The 22,295-nt window shown below is 39.5% G+C and overlaps 4 protein-coding genes across 10 annotated transcripts in view; all 4 read right to left on the reverse strand.

Annotated features, from left to right (window-relative positions):
* Window positions 1-658: 658 nt before the first annotated feature.
* Window positions 659-2,462, reverse strand: LOC119129118. Its single transcript, XM_037262173.1, has 5 exons — window positions 2,246-2,462; window positions 1,800-2,123; window positions 1,574-1,699; window positions 1,281-1,324; window positions 659-1,205 (listed from the first exon to the last, which is right to left on the reverse strand). The coding sequence occupies exons 1-5, from the start codon at window positions 2,445-2,447 to the stop codon at window positions 1,074-1,076; spliced, it is 828 nt and encodes a 275-aa protein (XP_037118068.1). The 5' UTR covers window positions 2,448-2,462; the 3' UTR covers window positions 659-1,073.
* A 2,050-nt stretch (window positions 2,463-4,512) lies between these two features.
* On the reverse strand, window positions 4,513-15,206 carry LOC119129117. Of its 3 annotated transcripts, XR_005099134.1 has the most exons (7): window positions 14,408-15,204; window positions 10,174-10,524; window positions 5,661-5,981; window positions 5,438-5,563; window positions 5,146-5,189; window positions 4,864-5,070; window positions 4,513-4,755 (listed from the first exon to the last, which is right to left on the reverse strand). XR_005099134.1 is itself a non-coding variant. In XM_037262172.1 (6 exons), the coding sequence occupies exons 1-6, from the start codon at window positions 14,451-14,453 to the stop codon at window positions 4,939-4,941; spliced, it is 1,011 nt and encodes a 336-aa protein (XP_037118067.1). In that variant the 5' UTR covers window positions 14,454-15,206; the 3' UTR covers window positions 4,513-4,938. The 3 variants fall into 3 exon arrangements, 2 of the variants coding, with proteins under 2 accessions (XP_037118067.1, XP_037118066.1); XM_037262172.1 differs by lacking the exons at window positions 5,146-5,189; window positions 5,438-5,563; window positions 5,661-5,981 and adding exons at window positions 9,026-9,069; window positions 9,527-9,652; window positions 9,751-10,062 and having other exon boundaries at window positions 4,513-5,070; window positions 14,408-15,206; XM_037262171.1 differs by having other exon boundaries at window positions 4,513-5,070.
* On the reverse strand, window positions 12,336-21,751 carry LOC119129119. Of its 4 annotated transcripts, none has more exons than XM_037262179.1 (6): window positions 21,629-21,751; window positions 18,301-18,424; window positions 17,440-17,691; window positions 16,923-17,042; window positions 16,466-16,524; window positions 12,336-12,597 (listed from the first exon to the last, which is right to left on the reverse strand). In XM_037262179.1, exons 2-6 carry the CDS (start codon window positions 18,350-18,352, stop codon window positions 12,478-12,480), a joined length of 603 nt encoding a protein of 200 aa, XP_037118074.1. In that variant the 5' UTR covers window positions 18,353-18,424; window positions 21,629-21,751; the 3' UTR covers window positions 12,336-12,477. The 4 variants fall into 4 exon arrangements, with proteins under 4 accessions (XP_037118074.1, XP_037118072.1, XP_037118069.1 ...); XM_037262177.1 differs by lacking the exon at window positions 16,466-16,524 and adding an exon at window positions 12,661-12,719 and having other exon boundaries at window positions 17,353-17,691; XM_037262174.1 differs by having other exon boundaries at window positions 17,353-17,691.
* The window catches only part of slit3 (slit homolog 3 (Drosophila)), a 168,992-nt gene continuing 165,890 nt past the window's right edge, over window positions 19,194-22,295 (reverse strand). For both annotated transcript variants that reach the window (XM_037262169.1, XM_037262170.1), the window contains one exon: window positions 19,194-22,187. In XM_037262169.1, coding sequence (XP_037118064.1) covers window positions 21,934-22,187 — 254 coding nt within the window. In that variant the 3' untranslated portion in view covers window positions 19,194-21,933. The remainder of the gene's footprint in view (window positions 22,188-22,295) is intronic.

Consider the following 22,295-nt stretch of genomic DNA (forward strand, 5'->3'; position numbering starts at 1 on the left):
TACATCCTTCCTTCTGAACATCGAAGAGAGGTACGGGTGGGAAGGTAAAGGAAGCTTTCATTTTTCCATGATCCACAACCGCTTACAGCAGCAGTGTATCTCGGTCCTAACACAAAATGCAGTCCAGGTTGCACATAAATCTTTCGCTCGCTTTCTTGACTCGCTGTGAATGGAAAGACAAATGGCTGGAATCAGCCTGAACACAGCTGATATTTTTTGTGCTTTTACATAGAGTTGCTTTGAATTTCTACTGCACCTTTGGTAGGATCCTGGGATGCTTAATAAATATATGCAAATAATAAATAGTTTTTACATTGATACGAAATGCATTTGTGTACAATTTGCGTAGGATCCTGGGATGATTAGTAAATATATGCAAATAATAAAAATATTATAGTTTTTACATTCATACAAAATAAAATATCCCCCCACAATGACATACATGAATGATGAAGTGTCTCGTTTTTTCCCTAATGTGCTGATGATGATTTTTTTCTCATAAAATATGAATACAATAATCGTATTTTTCTCAGACATTTTATTCTCGTTACATTATATTTTTCATTTCAAGATTAAACTAACAAACTCTCAGCTGCAAGTAATGGCAATAGAAACACATTATTTTTTAAATAACAAATGAGTCAGCAGTATTGGTGCAAATTCACATTTAGCTAGTGAGCTAGCTTTTAGCACACCGGTGCAAGTCATGAGTGACTTACCATATTCACATTCTTTTTTTTTTTTTTTAAATGATGAAAATCACTTGTCATGAATCACTGGAATCTTTAAACTGTATGTGGTACTTCAGAAAAATAGCTTGAGTCCATTTTTTTATTTTTTTTTTTTACATCTTCAACCCTTATCACATTTGCAATCTCACTACCATTGTAATACAGTTTCCTTGTCTTTGATGAAGCAATTTGTTTTTTTAAAAATCACTGCAATCATTCTATTTTGATTGACAGAGGTTGTACAGTGATATTTTAGTCCCATTATGCCTTGCGCTGTACGTTTCTGCAGTACTTTTGAAATGTAAAAATTCTCAATACAAACTTTAAATAAATTTGATCTCGTTAGGTTTCGCGGAGGCAGACGTCCGTATACGTGCTAAAATCCTCATTTTTTCTCGCTCTCGTTTGGCTGGCTTTGCCACTTTTCCTGGGGACAACGGTCGGCGCGGAATAAACCAAAGTGTCCTCGGTTCTCTGAGAAAACAAGTCACTTGTGTCACAAGAAGAAGGTGGAAAGGGAGCAAACGTGCGGAGAGACTTTTGACTGACCTGCTGCACACCACTGCACGTTTCTTCACGAGTTTGCAGACAAGCTAAATATCAAAGAGAGATAGTCTATCAAGCAATGGCGTCACGAGGATTCCCAAAATAACTTGTATTACATCTTTTCCATCTCCCAAAGTGCATGCCTACACTTTTCTTTTTCTTATTATTTTCTGATGGCATTGAGTGAGACATTTGGCGACTATATTGGATTGGTCGTAAATTGAGGAAATGTTTGAAAACTAATGCCCCCCCCCAAATTGTGAGAACCCCAAAAGAAGCAGTGGAATTTCTCTCACCTATGCAGCAACAAAACGTTTTTGTCTTGACCTTGTATATGAGAAAAGCTGACAGGATGGAGATTAAGGTCAAAGCAGCAGCCATGACGAAGATAACAGTCTTTAGGAAATCAGACTTGCTGGGGTCTGGATCATGAAGGATAAAAAAACCAAACAGCAAACAATAGTTTGCACTTTTTGAAATCCGTGCTACTTGACAATCCTGAAATAAAAATATTTGATTTACCTTGCGTGTTGACCTTTGTTGCCTTTGCCATAAAAATGTGCCCACATGTGGCCACAGCACAAGAGTACGTTCCGGCGTCGACGTTGTTATGGAAAGCGTGAACGCATTCCTGCATGGAGCCCTTTGCAACTTTCTCACATTCGTCATGAGTGTAAATGAAGTGGGGATTTGAATCCTCTGGTCCAGCTCTGAGCCAATAAAAGTTGTGTCCATCCTCACACGTTTTATTACCAGAGCGAGAGAGAACCGAGCACCGCGATCGGCTCTCGTTGAACTGCAAGTCATGAGTGACAGCAGTGACGGCTGTCTCTGCTTCTGGGTCGTCTGAAATGCAAATCGACCTTTTAGTCTGTCATGTTAATTATCAAAGAACTGCAACAAAATATTTAAATGACCAATTAACGTCTAAATATTCTCAATGCCAAATCACACATTTCCATATTTACCTTTGACCAGTAGAAATATTCCATTCAAAATTGTCATATTTTGAAACCGTGATGGCAATTTGAAACAGTAGTAGAGCGCCGTGTCGATTTTTTGCACCTGACTAATTTGCAGAACAAACTTCCCTGGCTCTTGCTTGACTGTGATACGATGTCCACTCTTTGATGTCCCAGTTTGGCGTCTTGTATAATTAAAGGCGTGCATCTGACCTAAGACTTCTGGAAAGCTTCCAGAAGCAAGTCGAATCCAAGTAAGAACAGCTTGATTTTCAGAGGAATTGCGGGCACATTCTAGAGAGACACTTTGTCCAACCTTTTTGGTCTCTGTTGTGAAGGTGGGCTGACCCGTGTATTCTGAACAGAACAAAACACAGTAAGAGTGATGAACATGACTCCATTGCCTTTGAGCTTGGACTTGCCTCCAAACGGGATCAGCAGGAGCAGCAGATGAAGCGTCGTCCGCATTTTGTTGTTCCACAAGTGCATCAGTTTCTCCAGAGAGCTTCAAATGTTTAATGACTTGAAACGTAGACCACAAAAGAGGAGGGGACAATTTCACAGACATCGCATTGGCCGTTTCAAGTGTCAACCCAAGCCGGCTCTTCTCAGTGAACGCTCTTCTGTACAAGACTTGATATCTAGTTGTGCGTCACGTTTGAGACTCTGACACTTTGAATAGCGCACATTCATTGCTAACGATTTCACAATATCAATGAATCAACTTGGAGCAAAACCCCCAAAAACCTTAAATCAGCCTGGCATTGTGAAGGTCTGCTTGAGAAACAGAATTTGTGCAAACCAAAATAATTAATCACACACAAATCAGCGTATTCATATCAAGTTTAAAAAGCTTAACTAAAATGAGGACTATGACAAAGGGACAATACAAAAGTGTGTCATCTGAAGCAAAAGAAATATTTTGCGTTTGTTATCACGTTCACTTTAACCACAAACACGAATGCATCATTATTTATTACAATCATGTGTCCTGAACTCGTTTGTACTTTGGATTGAAGAGGATGGCAGCCATTTTGGAGACTAACCTACACAAGCGTGCTCAATAGGGTTTAAGTCAGCTGACGGTCTTGGCCAGTCTAAAGTCTTCAACATCATCCTCCTTTGTGATTCTGTTTTAGGTCATTATCTTGTTGCACGATGAAGGTTCACAGTTTGGATGCTTCTTTTGTTTCTCAGTGGCAGATGGATGACATTAGCATTTCCTGACTGACTGTCGGTGCAGAAATGTCAATGTGGTCAGACGACATCATCAAAGAGAACATGTTGTCGTTTGGTTCCCACTTGTAGAGGTAATTCAGCGCTTTAGCGACAAAGTGTTTTTACGATGTAAAATGAGACCAAAAGATGAACTCCGATATATTTGCCGGTTTAGTGTGCCCTCTCATTTCCTGTCAACGGTTCCCTTGAACACTGCTCAGCGTTGTTGATCAAAAGCCCACCGCAGGCCAAAGACACACAATGTGAAAGCCAGAAGTTTATGTCGTGCACGTTAAACTCACAGTATTTGTACATCCTTCCTTCTGAACATCGAAGAGAGGTACGGGTGGGAAGGTAAAGGAAGCTTTCATTTTTCCATGATCCACAACCGCTTACAGCAGCAGTGTATCTCGGTCCTAACACAAAATGCAGTCCAGGTTCCACATAAATCTTTCGCTCGCTTTCTTGACTCGCTGTGAATGGAAAGACAAATGGCTGGAATCAGCCTGAACACCTGATATTTTTTGTGCTTTTACATAGAGTTGCTTTGAATTTCTACGGCACCTTTGGTAGGATCCTGGGATGCTTAATAAATATATGCAAATAATAAATCGATTTTACATTAATACGAAATACATTTGTGTACAATTTGTGTACGATCCTGGGATGATTAGTAAATATATGCAAATAATAAAAATATTATAGTTTTTACATTCATGCAAAATAAAACATCCCCCCATAATGACATACATGAATGATGAAGTGTCTCGTTTTTTTCCTAATGTGCTGATGATGATTTTTTTCTCAAATAATATGAATACAATAATCGTATATTTTCTCAGACATTTTATTCTCGTTACATTATATTTTTCATTTCAAGATTAGACTAACAAACTCTCAGCTGCAAGTAATGGCAATAGAAACACATTATTTTTTAAATAACAAATGAGTCAGCAGGATTATTTCTAATTTAGCTAGTGAGCTAGCTTTTAGCACATACCGGTGCAAGTCATGAGTGACTTACCATATTCACATTCTTTTTTTTTTTTTTTTAAATGACGAAAATCGCTTGTCATGAATCACTGGAATCTTTAAACTGCATGTGGTACTTCAGAAAAATAGCTTGAGTCCATTTTTTTATTTTTTACAACTTCAATCCTTATCACATTTGCAATCTCACTACCATTGTAATACAGTTTCCTTGTCTTTGATGAAGCAATTTGTTTTTTTAAAAATCACTGCAATCATTCTATTTTGATTGACAGAGGTTGTACAGTGATATTTTAGTCCCATTATGCCTTGTGCTGTAAGTTTCTGCAGTACTTTTGAAATATAAAAATTCTCAATACAAACTTTGACGGAGGTTGCACAGTGTTAGTTTAGTCCCAATATGCCAAATACGGTTCCTTGCACTGTAAACTTCTGCAGTACTTTTGAAATGTGAAAGATCTTAATACAAACTTTAAATAAATTTGATCTCGTTAGGTTTCGTGGAGGCAGACGTCCGTATACGTGCTAAAATCCTCATTTTTTCTCGCTCTCGTTTGGCTGGCTTTGCCACTTTTCCTGGGGACAACGGTCGGCGCGGAATAAACCAAAGTGTCCTCGGTTCTCTGAGAAAACAAGTCACTTGTGTCACAAGAAGAAGGTGGAAAGGGAGCAAACGTGCGGAGAGACTTTCTACTGACCTGCTGCACACCACTGCACGTTTCTTCACGGGTTTGCAGACAAGCTAAACATCAAAGAGAGATAGTCTATCAAGCAATGGCGTCACGAGGATTCCCAAAATAACTTGTATTACATCTTTTCCATCTCCCAAAGTGCATGCCTACACTTTTCTTTTTCTTATTATTTTCTGATGGCATTGAGTGAGACATTTGGCGACTATATTGGATTGGTCTTAAAATGAGGAAATGTTTGAAAACTAATGCCCCCCCCAAATTGTAAGAACCCCAAAAGAAGCAGTGGAATTTCTCTCACCTATGCAGCAACAAAACGTTTTTGTCTTGACCTTGTATATGAGAAAAGCTGACAGGATGGAGATTAAGGTCAAAGCAGCAGCCATGACGAAGATAACAGTCTTTAGGAAATCAGACTTGCTGGGGTCTGGATCGTGAAAGAAAAAAAAAAACAGCAAACAATAATTTGAACTTTTTGAAATCCGTGCTACTTCACAATTCTGAAATCAAAATATTTGATTTACCTTGCGTGTTGACCTTTGTTGCCTTTGCCATAAAAATGTGCCCACATGTGGCCACAGCACAAGAGTAGGTTCCAGCGCTGACGTTTGGGAAAGTGTGAACGCATTCCTGCATGGAGCCCTTTGCAACTTTCTCACATTCGTCATGAGTGTAAATGAAGTGGGGATTTGAATCCTCTGGTCCAGCTCTGAGCCAATAAAAGTTGTGTCCATCCTCACACGTTGTATTACCAGAGCGAGAGAAAACCGAGCACCGCGATCGGCTCTCGTTGAACTGCAAGTCATGAGTGACAGCAGTGACGGCTGTCTCTGCTTCTGGGTCGTCTGAAATGCAAATTGACCTTATAGTCTGTCATGTTAATTATCAAAGAACTGCAAATAAATATTTAAATGACCAATTAATGTCTAAATATTCTCAATGCCAAATCACACATTTCCATATTTACCTTTGACCAGTAGAAATATTCCATTCAAAAATGTCATTTTATGATACCGTGATGGCAATTTGAAACAGTAGTAGAGCGCTGTGTCGATTTTTTGCACCTGACTAATTTGCAGAACAAACTTCCCTGGCTCTTGCTTGACTGTTATACGTCCACTCTTTGATGTCCCAGTTTCGCGTCTTGTATAATCAAAGGCGTGCATCTGACCTAAGACTTCTGGAAAGCTTCCAGAAGCAAGTCGAATCCAAGTAAGAACAGCTTGATTTTCAGAGGAATTGCGGGCACATTCTAGAGAGACACTTTGTCCAACTTTTTTAGTCTCTGTTGTGAAGGTGGGCTGACCCTTGTATCCTGAACAGAACAAAACACAGTAAGAGTGATGAACATGACTCCATTGCCTTTGAGCTTGGACTTGCCTCCAAACGGGATCAGCAGGAGCAGCAGATGAAGCGTCGTCCGCATTTTGTTGTTGTCCCAGCAAGTGCAGCAGTTCCTCCAGAGAGCTTCAAATCTTTAATGACTTGAAACGTAGAACACAAAAGGGGAGGGGACAATTTCACAGACATCGCATTGGCCGTTTCAGGTGTCAACCCGGCTCTACTCAATGAACGCTCTTCTGTACAAGACTTGCTATCTAGTTGCTGCGTCACGTTTGAGACTCTGACACTTTGAATAGCGCACATTCATGGCTAACGATTTCAATATATCAATGAATCAAGTTGGAGCAAAACCCCAGAAAACCTTAAATCAGTCTAGCATTGTGAAGGTCTGCTTCAGAAACAGTTTGTGCAAAGCAAAATAATTAATCACACACAAATCAGCGTATTCATATCAAGTTTAAAAAGCTTAACTAAAATGAGTATGTGAGGGACTATGACAAAGGGACAATACAAAAGTGTGTCATCTGAAGCAAAAGAAATATTTTGCGTTTGCTATCACGTTCACTTTAACCACAAACATTATTTATTACAATCATGTGTCCTGAACTCGTTTGTACTTTGGATTGAAGAGGATGGCAGCCATTTTGGAGACTAACCTACACATGCGTGCTCAATAGGGTTTAAGTTAGCTGACAGTCTTGGCCAGGCTAAAATCTTCAACATCATCCTCGTTTGTGATTTTGTTTTAGGTCATTCTCTTGTTGCACGATGAAGGTTCTCAGTTTGGATGCTTCTTTTGTTTCTCAGTGGCAGATGGATGACATTAGCATTTCCTGACTGACTGTCGGTGCAGAAATGTCAATGTGGTCAGACGACATCATCAAAGAGAACATGTTGTCGTTTGGTTCCCACTTGTAGAGGTAATTCAGCGCTTTAGCGACAAAGTGTTTTTTCAATGCAAAATGAGACCAAAAGATAAACTCCGATATATTTGCCGGTTTAGTGTGCCCTCTCATTTCCTGTCAACAGTTCCCTTGAACACTGCTCAGCGTTGTTGATCAAAAGCCCACCGCAGGCCAAAGACACACAATGTGAAAGCCAGACGTTTATGTCTTGCACGTTAAACTCACAGTAGTTGTACATCCTTCTTACTGAACATCAAAGACAGGTACGGGTGGGAAGGTAAAGGAAGCTTTCATTTTTCCATGATCCACAACTGCTTACAGCAGCAGTGTATCTCGGTCCTAACACAAAATGCAGTCCAGGCTCCACATACATTTTTCGCTCGCTTTTTCGACTCGCTATGAATGGAAAGACGAATGGCTGTTTGTGTGTGGCCCGTGTTTGTCTGGAGAACAGTTAGTGGTGTATCCCGCCTCTTGCTCAGGGTCAGCTTGAATGGATGTGTAAAAAAAAAAAAAGTGATTGCATATCGATCCAATGTTGAGAATCAGCCTGAACACATCTGATTTTTTTTTTTGTGCTTTTACATAGAGTTGCTTTGAATTTCTGAGGCACCTTTGGTAGGATCCTGGGATGCTTAATAAATATATGCAAATAATGAGTTGTTTTTACATTCATAGAAAATACATTTGTGTACAATTTGTGTTTATCCTGGGATGATTAATAAATATATGCAAATAATAGAAATATTATAAAGTTTTTAAATTCATACAAAATAAAATATCCCCCCATGATGACATACGTGGATGATAAAGTATCCCGTGTTTTGCGCTGATGATGATTTTTTTCTCATAAAATATAAATACAATAATAGTATTTTCTCTCAGACGTTTTATTCTTGTTACATTATATTTTTCAGTTCAAGATTCAACTAACAAACTCTCAGCTGCAAGCAATGACCATAGAAACATATTATTTTTGAAAGAACAAATGAGCCAGCAGTATTATTTCTAATTCGCATTCAGCTAGTGAGCTAGCTTTTAGCACATACCGGTGCAAGTCATGAGGAGTGACTTAAAATATTCACATTCTTTTTTTTTTAAATGATGAAAATCGATTGTCATGAATCACTGGAATCTTTAAACTGAATGTGGTACTTCAGAAAAATAGCTCGAGTCCATTTTTTGTTTGTTTACATCTTCCAATCCTTACCACATTTGCAATCTCACTACCATTGTAATACTGTTTTCTTGTCTTTGATGAAGCAATTTGTTTTTTTTAAAAATCACTGCAATCATTCTATTTTGATTGACGGAGGTTGAACAGTGTTATTTTAGTCCCATTATGCCCAATATGGTTCCTTGCACTGTAAAGTTTTGCAGTACTTTTGAAATGTGAAAGATCTTAATACAAACTTTAAATTCATTTGATCTTGTTAGGTTTCGCGGAGGCAGACGTCCGTATACATGCTAAAATCCTCATTTTGTCTCGCTCTCGTTTGGCTCTCTTTGCCACTTGTCCTGGCGACGATGGTCGGAGCGGAATAAACCAAAGTGTCCTCGGTTCTCTGAGAAAACAAGTCACTTGTGTCACAAGAAGAAGGTGGAAAGGGAGCAAACGTGCGGAGAGGCTTTCGACTGACCTGCTGCACACCACTGCACGTTTCTTCACGAGTGTGCCGACGAGCTGAACATTGAAGAGAGAAAGTCTTTCAAGTAGTAGTTCTTAAACAGGACTCACAAGCCAGAGCTTTTCAGGAATGGATCAAATTTGACTTACCTGGTAAGATAAGATATTCCTTTATTTGTCCCATACAGGAAAATTCCAGAGTACATAGGTTTGAATTTTCTTATAGTCATACAAAGTCGGACAAACAAAATGTGAACATTGTTTTAAAAAGTCCAAACTTACATGTGTGTGTCGATATAGTACATATGTCTGTATAGACACGTATACATCTCGATCTAGATATATATAGATACATACATATAGTATATGTTTAGGCATGGCTCAATTTTTGTCTAAGTCACAGGTGATTTTACATGTAGGACAGTGGCCTTCGAGGGCCCGAGTTCGACACTTTGAGTCAAAATGATGCCAAACTGCTTTTGCATTTGGAGACTTCATGTGCACATTCTCTTACCTTTGCAGTAAAAACAGCCTTTTGTCTTGATCTTACATATGAGGAAGGCTGATATGATCCAGCTTAAGGCCAAAGCAGAACCCAAGACAAAGATGACAGACCTTTGTATATCACATTTGCTGCCATCTGGATCATGAGGAATAAAAAAAGAAAACATTACAGTGATTTGCACTTTTTAAAATCCGTACTACTTGACAATTCTGAAATCAAAATATTAGATTTACCTTGCGTGATGACCTTTGTTGCCTTTTCCATAAAAATGTGCCCACATGTGACCACAGCACAAGAGTACGTTCCGGCGTCGACGTTGTTATGGAAAGCGTGAACGCATTCCTGCATGGAGCCCTTTGCAACTTTCTCACATTCGTCATGAGTGTGAATGAAGTGGGGATTTGAATTCTCTGGTCCAGCTATGAACCAATAAAAGTTGTGTCCATCCTCACACGTTTTATTACCAGAGCGAGAGACGAACGAGCACTGCGATCGGCTCTCGTTCTGAGTGACAGCAGTGACGGCTGTCTCTGCTTCTGGGACGTCTGAAATGCAAATTGACCTTTTACTCTTTCATGTTCACTAGCAAAGAACTGCCAAAAATGATTTAAATGATAAATTAGTGTCTAATTATTCTCAAAGCCAAATCACCTTACCTTTAACCTGTAAAAATACTCCATTCAAAAATGTCATTTTGTGAACCCATTTTGTCCATTTGAAACAGTAGTAGACCGCCGTGTCGTTTTTTTGCACCCGGCTAATTTGCAGAACAAACTTCTCTGGCTCTTGCTTGACTGTGATACGATGTCCACTCATTGATGTCTCAGTTTCGGGTCCTTCCTTATCAATAGCTGACATCCGACCTAAGACTTCTGGAAAGCTTCCAGAAGCAAGTCGAATCCAAGTAAGAACAGCCTGAAGTTCAGAGGGTTTGCGGGGACATTCCAGAGAGACACTTTGTCCAACTTTTTCGGTCTCTGTTTTGAAGGTGGGCTGACCCGTGTATCCTGAACAGAACAAAACACAGTAAGAGTGATGACCATGACTCCATTGCCTTTGAGCATGGACTTGCCTCCCAACGGGATCAGCAGGAGCAGCAGATGAAGCGTCGTCCGCATCTTGTTGTTCCAGCAAGTGCAGCAGTTCCTCCAGAGAGCTTCAAATGTTTAATGACTTGAAACGTAGAACACCGAAGGGGAGGGGACAATTTCACAGACATCGCATTGGCCGTTTCAGGTGTCAACCCAACTCTTCTCAGTGAACGCTCTTCTGTACAAGACTTGCTATCTAGTTGCTGCATCCCGTTTGAGACTCTGACACTTTGAATAACGTACGATTTCAATGTATCAATAAACCAACTTGGAGAAAACCCAAAATAGAGAAAACCTTAGTGTGGCGTTGTGAAGGTCTGCTTCATCAACAGAGTTTGTGCAAAGCGAAATAATTCATCGCACGCAAATCAGCTTCTTTGTGTCAAGTTTTAAAAGCTTACCAATAACAAAGACTATGTGACGGACTATGACAAAGGCACAATACAAAAAATGTGTCATCTGAAGCAAAAGAAATGAAAATATTTTGCGTTTGCTATAGCGTTCACTTTAACTACATACACGGATGCACCAGTGTTTATTACAATTATCTGTCCTGAACTCGTTTGTGCTTTGGATTGAAGAGGATGGCGGCCATGTTGGAGACTACCCTATTCATGCTTAATAGGGTTTAAGTCAGCTGATGGTCTTGGCCAGTCTAAATTTTCTTCAACATCCTCCTCCTTTGTCACTTTGTTTTAGTCATTATCTAGTTGCACGATGAAGGTCCTCAGTTTGGTTGCTTTTTTTGTTTCTCAGTGGCAGATGGATAACATTAGCTGGAGTATGTGATGCAACACGCATTTCCTGACTGATTGTCGGTGCAGAAATGTCAATGTGGTCAGACGACATCATCAAAAAGAACATGTTGTCGTTTGGTTACCACTTGTAGAGGTAATTTAGCAGTTTAGTGTCAAAGTGTTGCTGTGATGCAAAATGAGACCAAAAGATAATTTCTGATGTCTTTGCCGGTTTAGTGTGCCCTTTTATTTCCTGTCAACAGTTCCGTTGAACACTGCTTTGAGTTGTTGGTCAAAGGCCTACCGCAGGCCAAAGACACAATGTGAAAGTCAGAAGTTTATGTCACAGTATTTGTACTTCCTTCCTTCTCAACACCGAAGACAGTCACTGGTAGGAAGGTAAAAGAAGCTTCCAGTTTTTCGATGATCCACAACCGCTTACAGCAGCAGTGCATTTTAGTCCGAACGCAAAATACAGTTCAGGTTCCACATCAATTTTTCTTCTTCTAAAATGACTCGCTGTGAATAAGAGGACGAATGGCTGTTTGTCTGTGTGTGCCCTATGTTTGTCTGGAGAACAGTTAGGGGTGTATCCCGCCGCTTGCTCAGGGTCAGCTTGAATGGATGTAAAGAAATTGTGATTTTATATGGATCCAATTTTGACAATGAGACAACACCTCATTTGTTATGCTTTTACATACAGTTGCTTTGAATTTCTGCAGCACCTTTGATAGGATCCTGGGATGCTTAATAAATATATGCAAATAATAAATGCTTTTTACATTGATAGAAAATACATTTGTGTACAATTTGTGTAGGATTTTAGGATGATTAACAAATATATGCAAATAATAGAAATATTTTCAAGTTTTTAAATTCATACAAAATAAAATATCCCCCCATGATGACATACATGGATGATTAAATGTCCTGTTGTTTTCCAAACGCCCTGATGAAAAAAAATTTTTTCATAAAATATGAATACAATAGTATTTTTTCCCAGAAATTTTATTCACGTTGCATTATATTTTTCAGTGCAAGATTCAACTAAGAATTTTTCAGCTTCAAGTAATGACAATAGAAACATAGTTTTGTCAGCAGTATTGTTGCTAATTCGCATTTAGCTAGTGAGCTAGCTTTTAGCACGTACGGTGCAAGTCATGAGCGAAGCCTTGGTCTGTGCTGCATCTAGCGTATTGCTTTCCATCATGCTGAAAACCACAGTTGAGTTAAGGCGGGCATTTTCTTCCTTCTGTGGGGAAACAACATCCAATGAATAAATCAAATAAACACAACTTAATTAAGGAATACATACATTTAATGTCAGAGGGCCTTGAAAATCACAAGGGTTCTTGCTTTGCTTTGAAAAACAGGCTGTAAATAGTAATAAAAAGAGATAATTAGAGTGCCGTATGAAAAAGGGGGCGTGGCATCAATGACAGACATTACCCATATTCTCAACCACTATGCTGCAGCAAGTTGCAGGAATGGATCAAATTTGACTTACCTGGTAAAATAAGATATTCCTTTATTTGTCCCATACAGGAAAATTCCAGAGTACATAGGTTTGAATTTTCTTATAGTCATACAAATAGTCGGACAAACTAATGTGAACATTGTTTTAAAAGGTCCAAACTTACATGTATGTCTATCTACTTATGTCTGTATAGACACGTATACATCTCGATCTAGATAGATATAGAGATATACATATAGTATATGTGTTCACGAGTTTGCCGACAAGCTGAACATTGAAGAGAGATAGTCTATCAAGCAATGGCGTCACGAGGACTCCCATAATAACTTGTATTACATCTTTTCCATCTCCCAAAGTGCATGCCTACACTTTTCTTTTTCTTATTATTTTCTGATGGCATTGAGTGAGACATTTGGCGACTATATTGGATTGGTCTTAAAATGAGGAAATGTTTGAAAACTAATGCCCCCCCCCCAAATTGTGAGAACCCCAAAAGAAGCAGTGGAATTTCTCTCACCTATGCAGCAACAAAACGTTTTTGTCTTGACCTTGTATATGAGAAAAACTGACAGGATGGAGATTAAGGTCAAAGCAGCAGCCATGATGAAGATAACAGTCTTTAGGAAATCAGACTTCCTGGGGTCTGGATCTTGAAAGAAAAACAAAACAAAACAGCAAACAATAATTTGAACTTTTTGAAATCCGTGCTACTTCACAATTCTGAAATCAAAATATTTAATTTACCTTGCATGTTGACCTTTGTTGCCATAAAAATGTGCCCACATGTGGCCACAGCACAAGAGTACGTTCCGGCGTCGACGTTGTTATGGAAAGCGTGAACGCATTCCTGCATGGAGCCCTTTGCAACTTTCTCACATTCGTCATGAGTGTAAATGAAGTGGGGATTTGAATCCTCTGGTCCAGCTCTGAGCCAATAAAAGTTGTGTCCATCCTCACACGTTTTAGTACCAGAGCGAGAGAGAACCGAGCACCGCGATCGGCTCTTGTTGAACTGCAAGTCATGAGTGACAGCAGTGACGGCTGTCTCTGCTTCTGGGTCGTCTGAAATGCAAATCGACCTTTTAGTCTGTCATGTTAATTATCAAAGAACTGCAACAAAATATTTAAATGACCAATTAATGTCTAAATATTCTCAATGCCAAATCATACATTTCCATATTTACCTTTGACCAGTAGAAATATTCCATTCAAAAATGTCATATTTTGAAACCGTGATGGCAATTTGAAACAGTAGTAGAGCGCTGTGTCGATTTTTTGCACCTGACTAATTTGCAGAACAAACTTCCCTGGCTCTTGCTTGACTGTTATACGACGTCCACTCTTTGACGTCCCAGTTTCAAAGGATGACATCTGACCTAAGATTTCTGGAAAGCTTCCAGAAGCAAGTCGAATCCAAATATAAAGAGCCTGAATTTCAGAGGAGTTGCGGGGACATTCCAGAGAGACACTTTGTCCAACTTTTTTGGTCTCTGTTGTGAAGGTGGGCTGAGCCGTGTATCCTGAACAGAACAAAACACAGTAAGAGTGATGAACATGCCTCCATTGCCTTTGAGCTTGGACTTGCCTCCAAACGGGATCAGCAGGAGCAGCAGATGAAGCGTCGTCCGCATCTTGTTGTTCCAGCAAGTGCAGCAGTTCCTCCAGAGAGCTTCAAACGTTTATTGACTTGAAACGTAGAACACCAAAGGGGAGGGGACAATTTCACAGACATCGCATTGGCCGTTTCAGGTGTCAACCCAACCCGGCTCCTCTCAGACTTGCTATCCAGTTGCTGCGTCCCGTTTGAGACGCTGACACTTTGAATAGCGCACGGTTTCAATGTATCAATAAACCTACTTGGAGAAAACCCAAAATAGAGAACACCTTAGTGTGGCGTTGTGAAGGTCTGCTTCATCAACAGAGTTTGTGCAAAGCGAAATAATTAATCGCACGCAAATCAGCTTCTTTGTGTCAAGTTTTAAAAGCTTACCGATAACAAAGACTATGTGACGGACTATGACAAAGGTACAATACAAAAAACGTGTCATCTGAAGCAAAAGAAATGAAAATATTTTGCGTTTGCTATAGCGTTCACTTTAACCACATACACGCATGCACCAGTGTTTATTACAATTATCTGTCCTGAACTCGTTTGTGCTTTGGATTGAAGAGGATGGCGGCCATGTTGGAGACTACCCTATTCATGCTTAATAGGGTTTAAGTCAGCTGATGGTCTTGGCCAGTCTAAATTTTCTTCAACATCCTCCTCCTTTGTCACTTTGTTTTAGGTCATTATCTAGTTGCACGATGAAGGTCCTCAGTTTGGTTGCTTCATTTGTTTCTCAGTGGCAGATTGATAAAATTAGCTGGAGTATGTGATGCAACACGCATTTCCTGACTGATTGTCGGTGCAGAAATGTCGATGTGGTCAGACGACATCATCAAAAAGAACATGTTGTCGTTTGGTTACCACTTGTAGAGGTAATTTAGCAGTTTAGTGTCAAAGTGTTGCTGTGATGCAAAATGAGACCAAAAGATAATTTCTGATGTCTTTGCCGGTTTAGTGTGCCCTTTTATTTCCTGTCAACAGTTCCGTTGAACACTGCTTTGAGTTGTTGGTCAAAGGCCTACCGCAGGCCAAAGACACAATGTGAAAGTCAGAAGTTTATGTCACAGTATTTGTACTTCCTTCCTTCTCAACACCGAAGACAGTCACTGGTAGGAAGGTAAAAGAAGCTTCCAGTTTTTCGATGATCCACAACCGCTTACAGCAGCAGTGCATTTTAGTCCGAACGCAAAATGCAGTTCAGGTTCCACAGAAATTTTTCTTCTTCTAAAATGACTCGCTGTGAATAAGAGGACGAATAGCTGTTTGTCTGTGTGTGCCCTATGTTTGTCTGGAGAACAGTTAGGGGAGTATCCCGCCTCTTGCTCAGGGTCAGCTTAAATGGATGTAAAGAAAATTGTGATTTCATATGATCCAATTTTGACAATGAGACAACACCTCAGATATTTGTTGTGCTTTTACATACAGTTGCTTTGAATTTCTGCAGCACCTTTGATAGGATCCTGGGATGCTTAATAAATATGTGCAAATAATTAACTGTTTTTACATTCATAGAAAATACATTTGTGTACAATTTGTGTAGGATCCTTGGATGATTAATATATGCAAATAATAAAAATATTATAGATTTTACATTCATACAAAATAAAATACCCCCCAATGATGACATACACGGATGATTAAATGTCCTGTTGTTTTCCAAACGCCCTGATGAAAAAAAATGTTTTCATAAAATATGAATACAATAATAGTATTTTTTCCCAGAAATTTTATTCACATTGCATTATATTTTTCAGTGCAATATTCAACTAAGAATTTTTCAGCTTCAAGTAATGACAATAGAAACATATTTTTGTCAGCAGTATTGTTGCTAATTCGCATTTAGCTAGTGAGCTAGCTTTTAGCACGTACGGTGCAAGTCATGAGCGAAGCCTTGGCCTGTGCTGCATCTCGCGTATTGCTTTCCACCATGCTGAAAACCACAGTTGAGTTAAGGTGGGCATTTTCTTCCTTCTGTGGGGAAACAACATCCAATGAATAAATCAAATAAACACAACTTAATTAAGGAATACATACATTTAATGTCGGAGGGCCTTGAAAATCACAAGGGTTCTTGCTTTGCTTTGAGAAAGAGGCTGTAAATAGTAATAAAAAGAGATAATGAGAGTGTGGTATGAAAAAGGGGGCGTGGCATCAGTGACAGACATTACCCATATTTTCAACCACTATGCTGCAACAAGTTGCAGGAATGGATCAAATTTGACTTACCTGGTAAGATAAGATATTCCTTTATTTGTCCCATACACGAAAATTCCAGAGTTTGAATTTTCTTATAGTCATACATATAGTCAAACAAAATGTAAACATTCACAAGGAGCTTCTGTTGACCACAACTCACACCCAAACGCTCACACGCAGACTACTCCTGTGTGTACCTTATGGGACATTTGTGTATGATGGTGTGACATGAGCTCTCCAAAGTCAAACATTTTCTTAGATTTACTGAGGGTTAGAAAAAAAGGCCTTACATTACCTGTGTTGTTTTTCACGATGACATTGATCAGTAAGGCGATGACCAGCAGACTTAAGGCCACGATGGAAGACAAAACTAGAAGAATTTCTTTGTGTGAACCATCAAGTGGCATCACTCTTTCTAAAGAAACGAAAGGAGACACACCTGTGAATGGCCTGGCTAAATAATACCACAACTGAGTCAGTCCATCCATCCATCCATCCATCCATCCATCCATCCATCCATCCATCCATCCATCCATCCATCCATCCATCCATCCATCCATCCATCCATCCATCCATCCATCCATCCATCCATCCATCCATCCATCCATCCATCCATCCATCCATCCATCCATCCATCCATCCATCCATCCATCCATCCATCCGTCCGTCCGTACACCCACCCAATTTAGGTTAATCCTGAAATTTTACCCATATTAAGAAGTTACCATGCAAGTCCAGTTTTGTTCCTGTTGCAAACACGAGGCTTCCACAAGCCTCGAGAGCGCAGTAGTAGGTGGCGCCATCCGACTCACTGACATTGATGAAGATCTTATAGATGCATCGTTTGGGACTCAACCCGTCGCATTCTTCATTGGTCTTTCCATCGGCATGGACGAGACCGGAACGGGATCCAGCTCTCAGCCAGTGCACGGTGTGCCGACCCGAACACCTGTCGTTTTTCTGGTCAAAGAACACCGAGCACAGGAGGTGGACAGGATCTCCTTGGCGCAGCGAGGATAACTGTGCTGGCCACTGACTGAGAGTGTAGTTTGACGACAAGGCACCTGTGGAATCATGAATGCTTATCTACAATCGATGGTGCACATAGTTTTTTTTTTTTAAATTGTAGTCATGGCTTTTCAAACACAAATCGTCATTATGACATGATGATCGCGACAGTGTATGTTAGTGATAGACTACGGTGCACAGAACAGCTAGTAATCAAACAAAAGCACAAATTGTTCAAACAATAGCCATTTCTAATTCATCACAGTCGCAGTATAAACGCCTATGTCCTTACTTTTTTCCTATTTTCTAAAATAGGCTAACAGAATGTAAAATGTTGTCAAAGCGAGCTGCTGCGGCTTCACTACTTTTCTTAGTGTTGCTTTTAATGCACGAGTAATGAACAAATGTTTTGACCCTTTTGAGCCTGAACCAGACCAGATTATATAGACTAAATCACATATGTCATGCAACACTGCAGGAGCAAGGCCATGGTACAATTTCCTCAAATATATTATTTCTTGTGAAAATCAAATTTTGGATGTATTAGTATCATTGCAGAAATGCAAACAGATTGCTCAAGCAGTAACAATAGCACTGGTGCTGACAGACTTTGTAAAGCGCCGAGGTACTTTTGACATAAGCCAGGCAAGAAACAATTCACTTACATCTTTGTTGAAAGAGTGTGAGAATCATCCACAAAACAATCCTTGCATTCATTTTTCTGAGTGGAGAGACGAGGCCATGAAGAGTGTATCAACGTGCCGCCGACTGCCTTTGACCGACTGTTTCCTGCAATGCTGTTTTTGTGTAAAGTCGACAACATTTTTAGGTCAGTTTGAATGGAAAGTCAAAGCCAACTTCTGAGTACACTGGAAGGTTTCCTTTTTTGTCAATCCCTTTATAAGGTCAACTACCCCAGCAGTTTGCACTTTTAAGGCCAATTTCATTCCAGTATAAAAACATATGTCCATGTAATTGTATCAATAATACCCGACACGATTGGTGTTGACAGCATGTGGTGCCCCACTGAAATAAACTTATAAACCTATTGAATAAATTGCGTGACAATTGGAGATATTGTTGTCAGTGGAAAGTAGAAAAACAATAAATATAAATTAGATTGTCTGTTTGAATTTTTTGCTTTCTGCAACTCACAAACATGGCACAAGAGGGTGCTAAAGTTAAAAAAGTGATCCGTTTTTTGGTGCCCAGGAAAGGGAATGAGATCTGTGTCGGGGAGGAGCAAGTCAAGGAGGAAGTTTCATTGCACGTGTGTTCATGCTCAATTTACAGAGAATTAATTTCAAGCTTAAATGCCGTAGAAATTTCTTTTTTATATATACATTTCAAATCTCATTGTAAGGCTCATTTCATAAGAGCAGGAAATTAAAATGTTTTTCTAAACCAGAGTTTCTTGTATATTTGCAGGTTAAACCACAGTATTAATATAAGCAATCGTAAACATGTTTATGAATTGCCGTAACATTGTCATATGGGGAAATAAAAACACACATAATGGTGGTGATGCATTCAAGGACTAAGACAGAAAAAGTCAATATAGTTTCAATGGTAGTTTAATTTTAACATTCAACATCTGCATCATCAATCACTTTTGTGTTTTCAACCTGGAGAACATTGCAGTGTTTGGATTGAAATGATTTTGTCTTCTGCCTTCACATTGATGAGCTAATAAACCAAGGCGGGTGTGGGTGGGGGGGGGCGTGTACACAAGAAGCAGAAGGGGCGGGCGCAAGCAAAACAAAAAAAGCTTGAATTATTCCGCAAATGGGGGTGAGGGCATGAAAAGTAGGAAAAGGCTAAATTGCAGATGCAAATTACAAGCTGGTGGACACATTGGTAAATGTTGTAAACAGAGTACATTAAAGTAGAATACAGTAGTGCTTTGGGTTGCAACATTCTGGATATTTTCAAAATTGCAACATTTTTATGGGCCCCACATTGAGCCTCTTCTGGCATATGCACTATGGCCACCAGGAAGCAATGTACTACAGACCTTGTATGAACAATTTTGAGAAGTTGCAATAACAGTCATTTTAGTCCTTTTTGTTATATTTTTGTTGCATTACATATTGTCTGTCTAAAATGTATTGTTAGGCAGTTTGACAGTCGGGTGTTTGATTTAAATACGCAACATGTAATTTTATATTTCAAAGTCATATTAATAAATGTTCTTGAGTGAAAGAATTGAAAGATTGTTCAAGTAAACATTTGGTTGTATTGGTTTAATACCATAGATTTAATCTTGAAGGATAACCAAAATCAAAATTTCAGAAACTTCCCATGGAAATATACTGAAAACGTTCCCATTGTAAGTCTTGAGTGTTTACCTCTTCGTGCCTTGTTATGGTTTTAACACTTATATGAGGTGTTTCTAAATGTATCACATGAACAACAGGAAGCGGCTTTTTTGGTAATGGCGCCGTTTCCTTTTCTGCACCATGTTGCTGTTGCTGCGTGACAATGACCGAGTTGCGTAGTTTAGTTCATGAATCACTTTGTGGCGACGTTTGTAGACATCTGTGAAAATTAAGGTGCCAGTTTAGATTTTCTTACACCCTTGTTGCAGCCATCCAACATTGGGTCGAAGCAGCATTATGAATTCCGAACACATCAATTTTTGTCTTCAAACTTTGGCACAATGGTGGCATTTTAAAGCAGCGTATGTAATATCTGAGCTTCAAAGAACTGAGCACTAAAAGCGCCATTAACATTTGGCGCACTGGCTCAAGAGAAGAGAATTTCTCGTTGCCGTGGTGACTCCAGAACAACTTTTTTTTTTGTGGTCTGTAATGTGCTCGGTGTACCAGCCCAGTAAATTTTGAATGTCATGTTAGCGTTGCTCTGTTTGTAGAACAGCCCTTTTCGACATTTTTAACAATTATGATATAACCTGTAAATGTAAGCTATAGAATCATTTTAGTTTTAAGGCATTTGTTGGCATTTGTTGGGAGGTTCGCTATATATGTTTGTTATTTAACCAAATGGGATGTTGCGAAAATATTATGAGCCCATCTTGTGGATAAAACTGTTCAGGGTCAACAATTATAAATGTTAAATATTTGCAATCAGAAATCACTAAGAGATAAAGAAAAAGTCAACCGAGCGTCGTCGTCTTTGCATTTTCAAATAGTCTAAATGCTACGTAGCACCTTGTAGCCTCCCTCAGGTCATTATTGGTGCTATAATTGGGTACTCAAACTCACAATTACTTCATTACACGTTATACACCACATCGACATCCGACAAATCCGTATATTATTTGAGAATTATTAGTATTAAATGCCTACTTGGCCATTTTTTAAGATTAGACGTGTTGGCTAGCTCGCAAAAAAAACAAATCAGTTTAAATCTTCAAAAGTGTGTATGCTGCTGGTGAGGTAGGGGTACAATGTAACCCCGAATCCTGTGGCTTTGCTTTCAGCCAATGAGAGGCCTGAAGGAAGTCACCTATGAGAAAGGCACGTACATTAAGACTAAGGATGCTTAAGTGAGGATTTTTGACTGTGTAAATCTGCATCATGAGGTGTTTTTTGGTGTGGGGGGGCTTTTTTCTGAACTTCTTTCTTTTTGGGGATCTTTTAATCCTCTGATGTTTTATTCCCATTTATGTATTCCCACCACTTCCCTAGATGATGGAAAACAAAGTTTCCAAGGTGAAGATGTCCTTCCCACCCCCCAATTAGGCACATATGGTTTCCCTTTTTTGACCAAAAAAGAGTGAGTGAACTTTCTCCACAACATGAAATTATCCAAAGATCATGCAAAAAAACATTAAATATACAATTAATTGGATTAAGGTATAATTTCTATATAGATTTATACATACATATAATTTTCTATATTCTTTTGTAAAGAATGTTAATCTACTTCATGGTGTAGCTTTTTGTTCTTACAAGGTACAAAATAATATCATCCTATGTAACACGTTGTATAATCAACATGTTTAAAAAAAACCACCTCATCAGTCCTTACCTCATAGAAGAAGAAAATTCATCATAAAAATAAGTACTATGCTTTTTTTTCCCCTTCTTCTCACTTGTATCTTACAATATAGTTCTCTCTGCACATACACACACGCACTCACACATGCACTCTACAAACACACGCACAAATGCACTCGCACAAACGCACGCACGCACACACACACGTGTCCCCATTGTGGTTTCTCCTGCAGCAAACTGGCGGCCATCGAACGGGATGTGTAAACAAAATGTAAATTGTGTTAATGGCGGTGCCAAATTCACAAGACGTGTGGGTGGGAGGGATTGAGAAAGTCATTAGAGCGGGCACCTGGCGCAGCCGCACTCCAGGGCCGTCTCCATCTCTTCGAAGTGCGAGGTGCCGTCCGTGCAGCGGAACATAACCTTCCTCCTGCGGGTCTTGCTGACGCCACAGCAGACGCCGGGCGGCGCTACGGTCTGGCACGACCGGGGGCAATCCATGCGCGGGATCTTGCTGGTGGATGTGCACGTCCTCATGGCTTGGTGCCGCTTCAGCTGCTCTCGCACCATCTCGCCTTGACATGTCAACTCTGGAGCAAAGGACATGAGGACATACGTATGATTTGGAGACCTTATAAGGAAGAGGGGAGGGGCATTAATCAATTAATAATCGATTCATTATTGGATCATACTGCAAA

This window comes from Syngnathus acus, chromosome 10 (assembly GCF_901709675.1).
Source record: "Syngnathus acus chromosome 10, fSynAcu1.2, whole genome shotgun sequence".
NCBI lineage: Eukaryota > Metazoa > Chordata > Actinopteri > Syngnathiformes > Syngnathidae > Syngnathus > Syngnathus acus.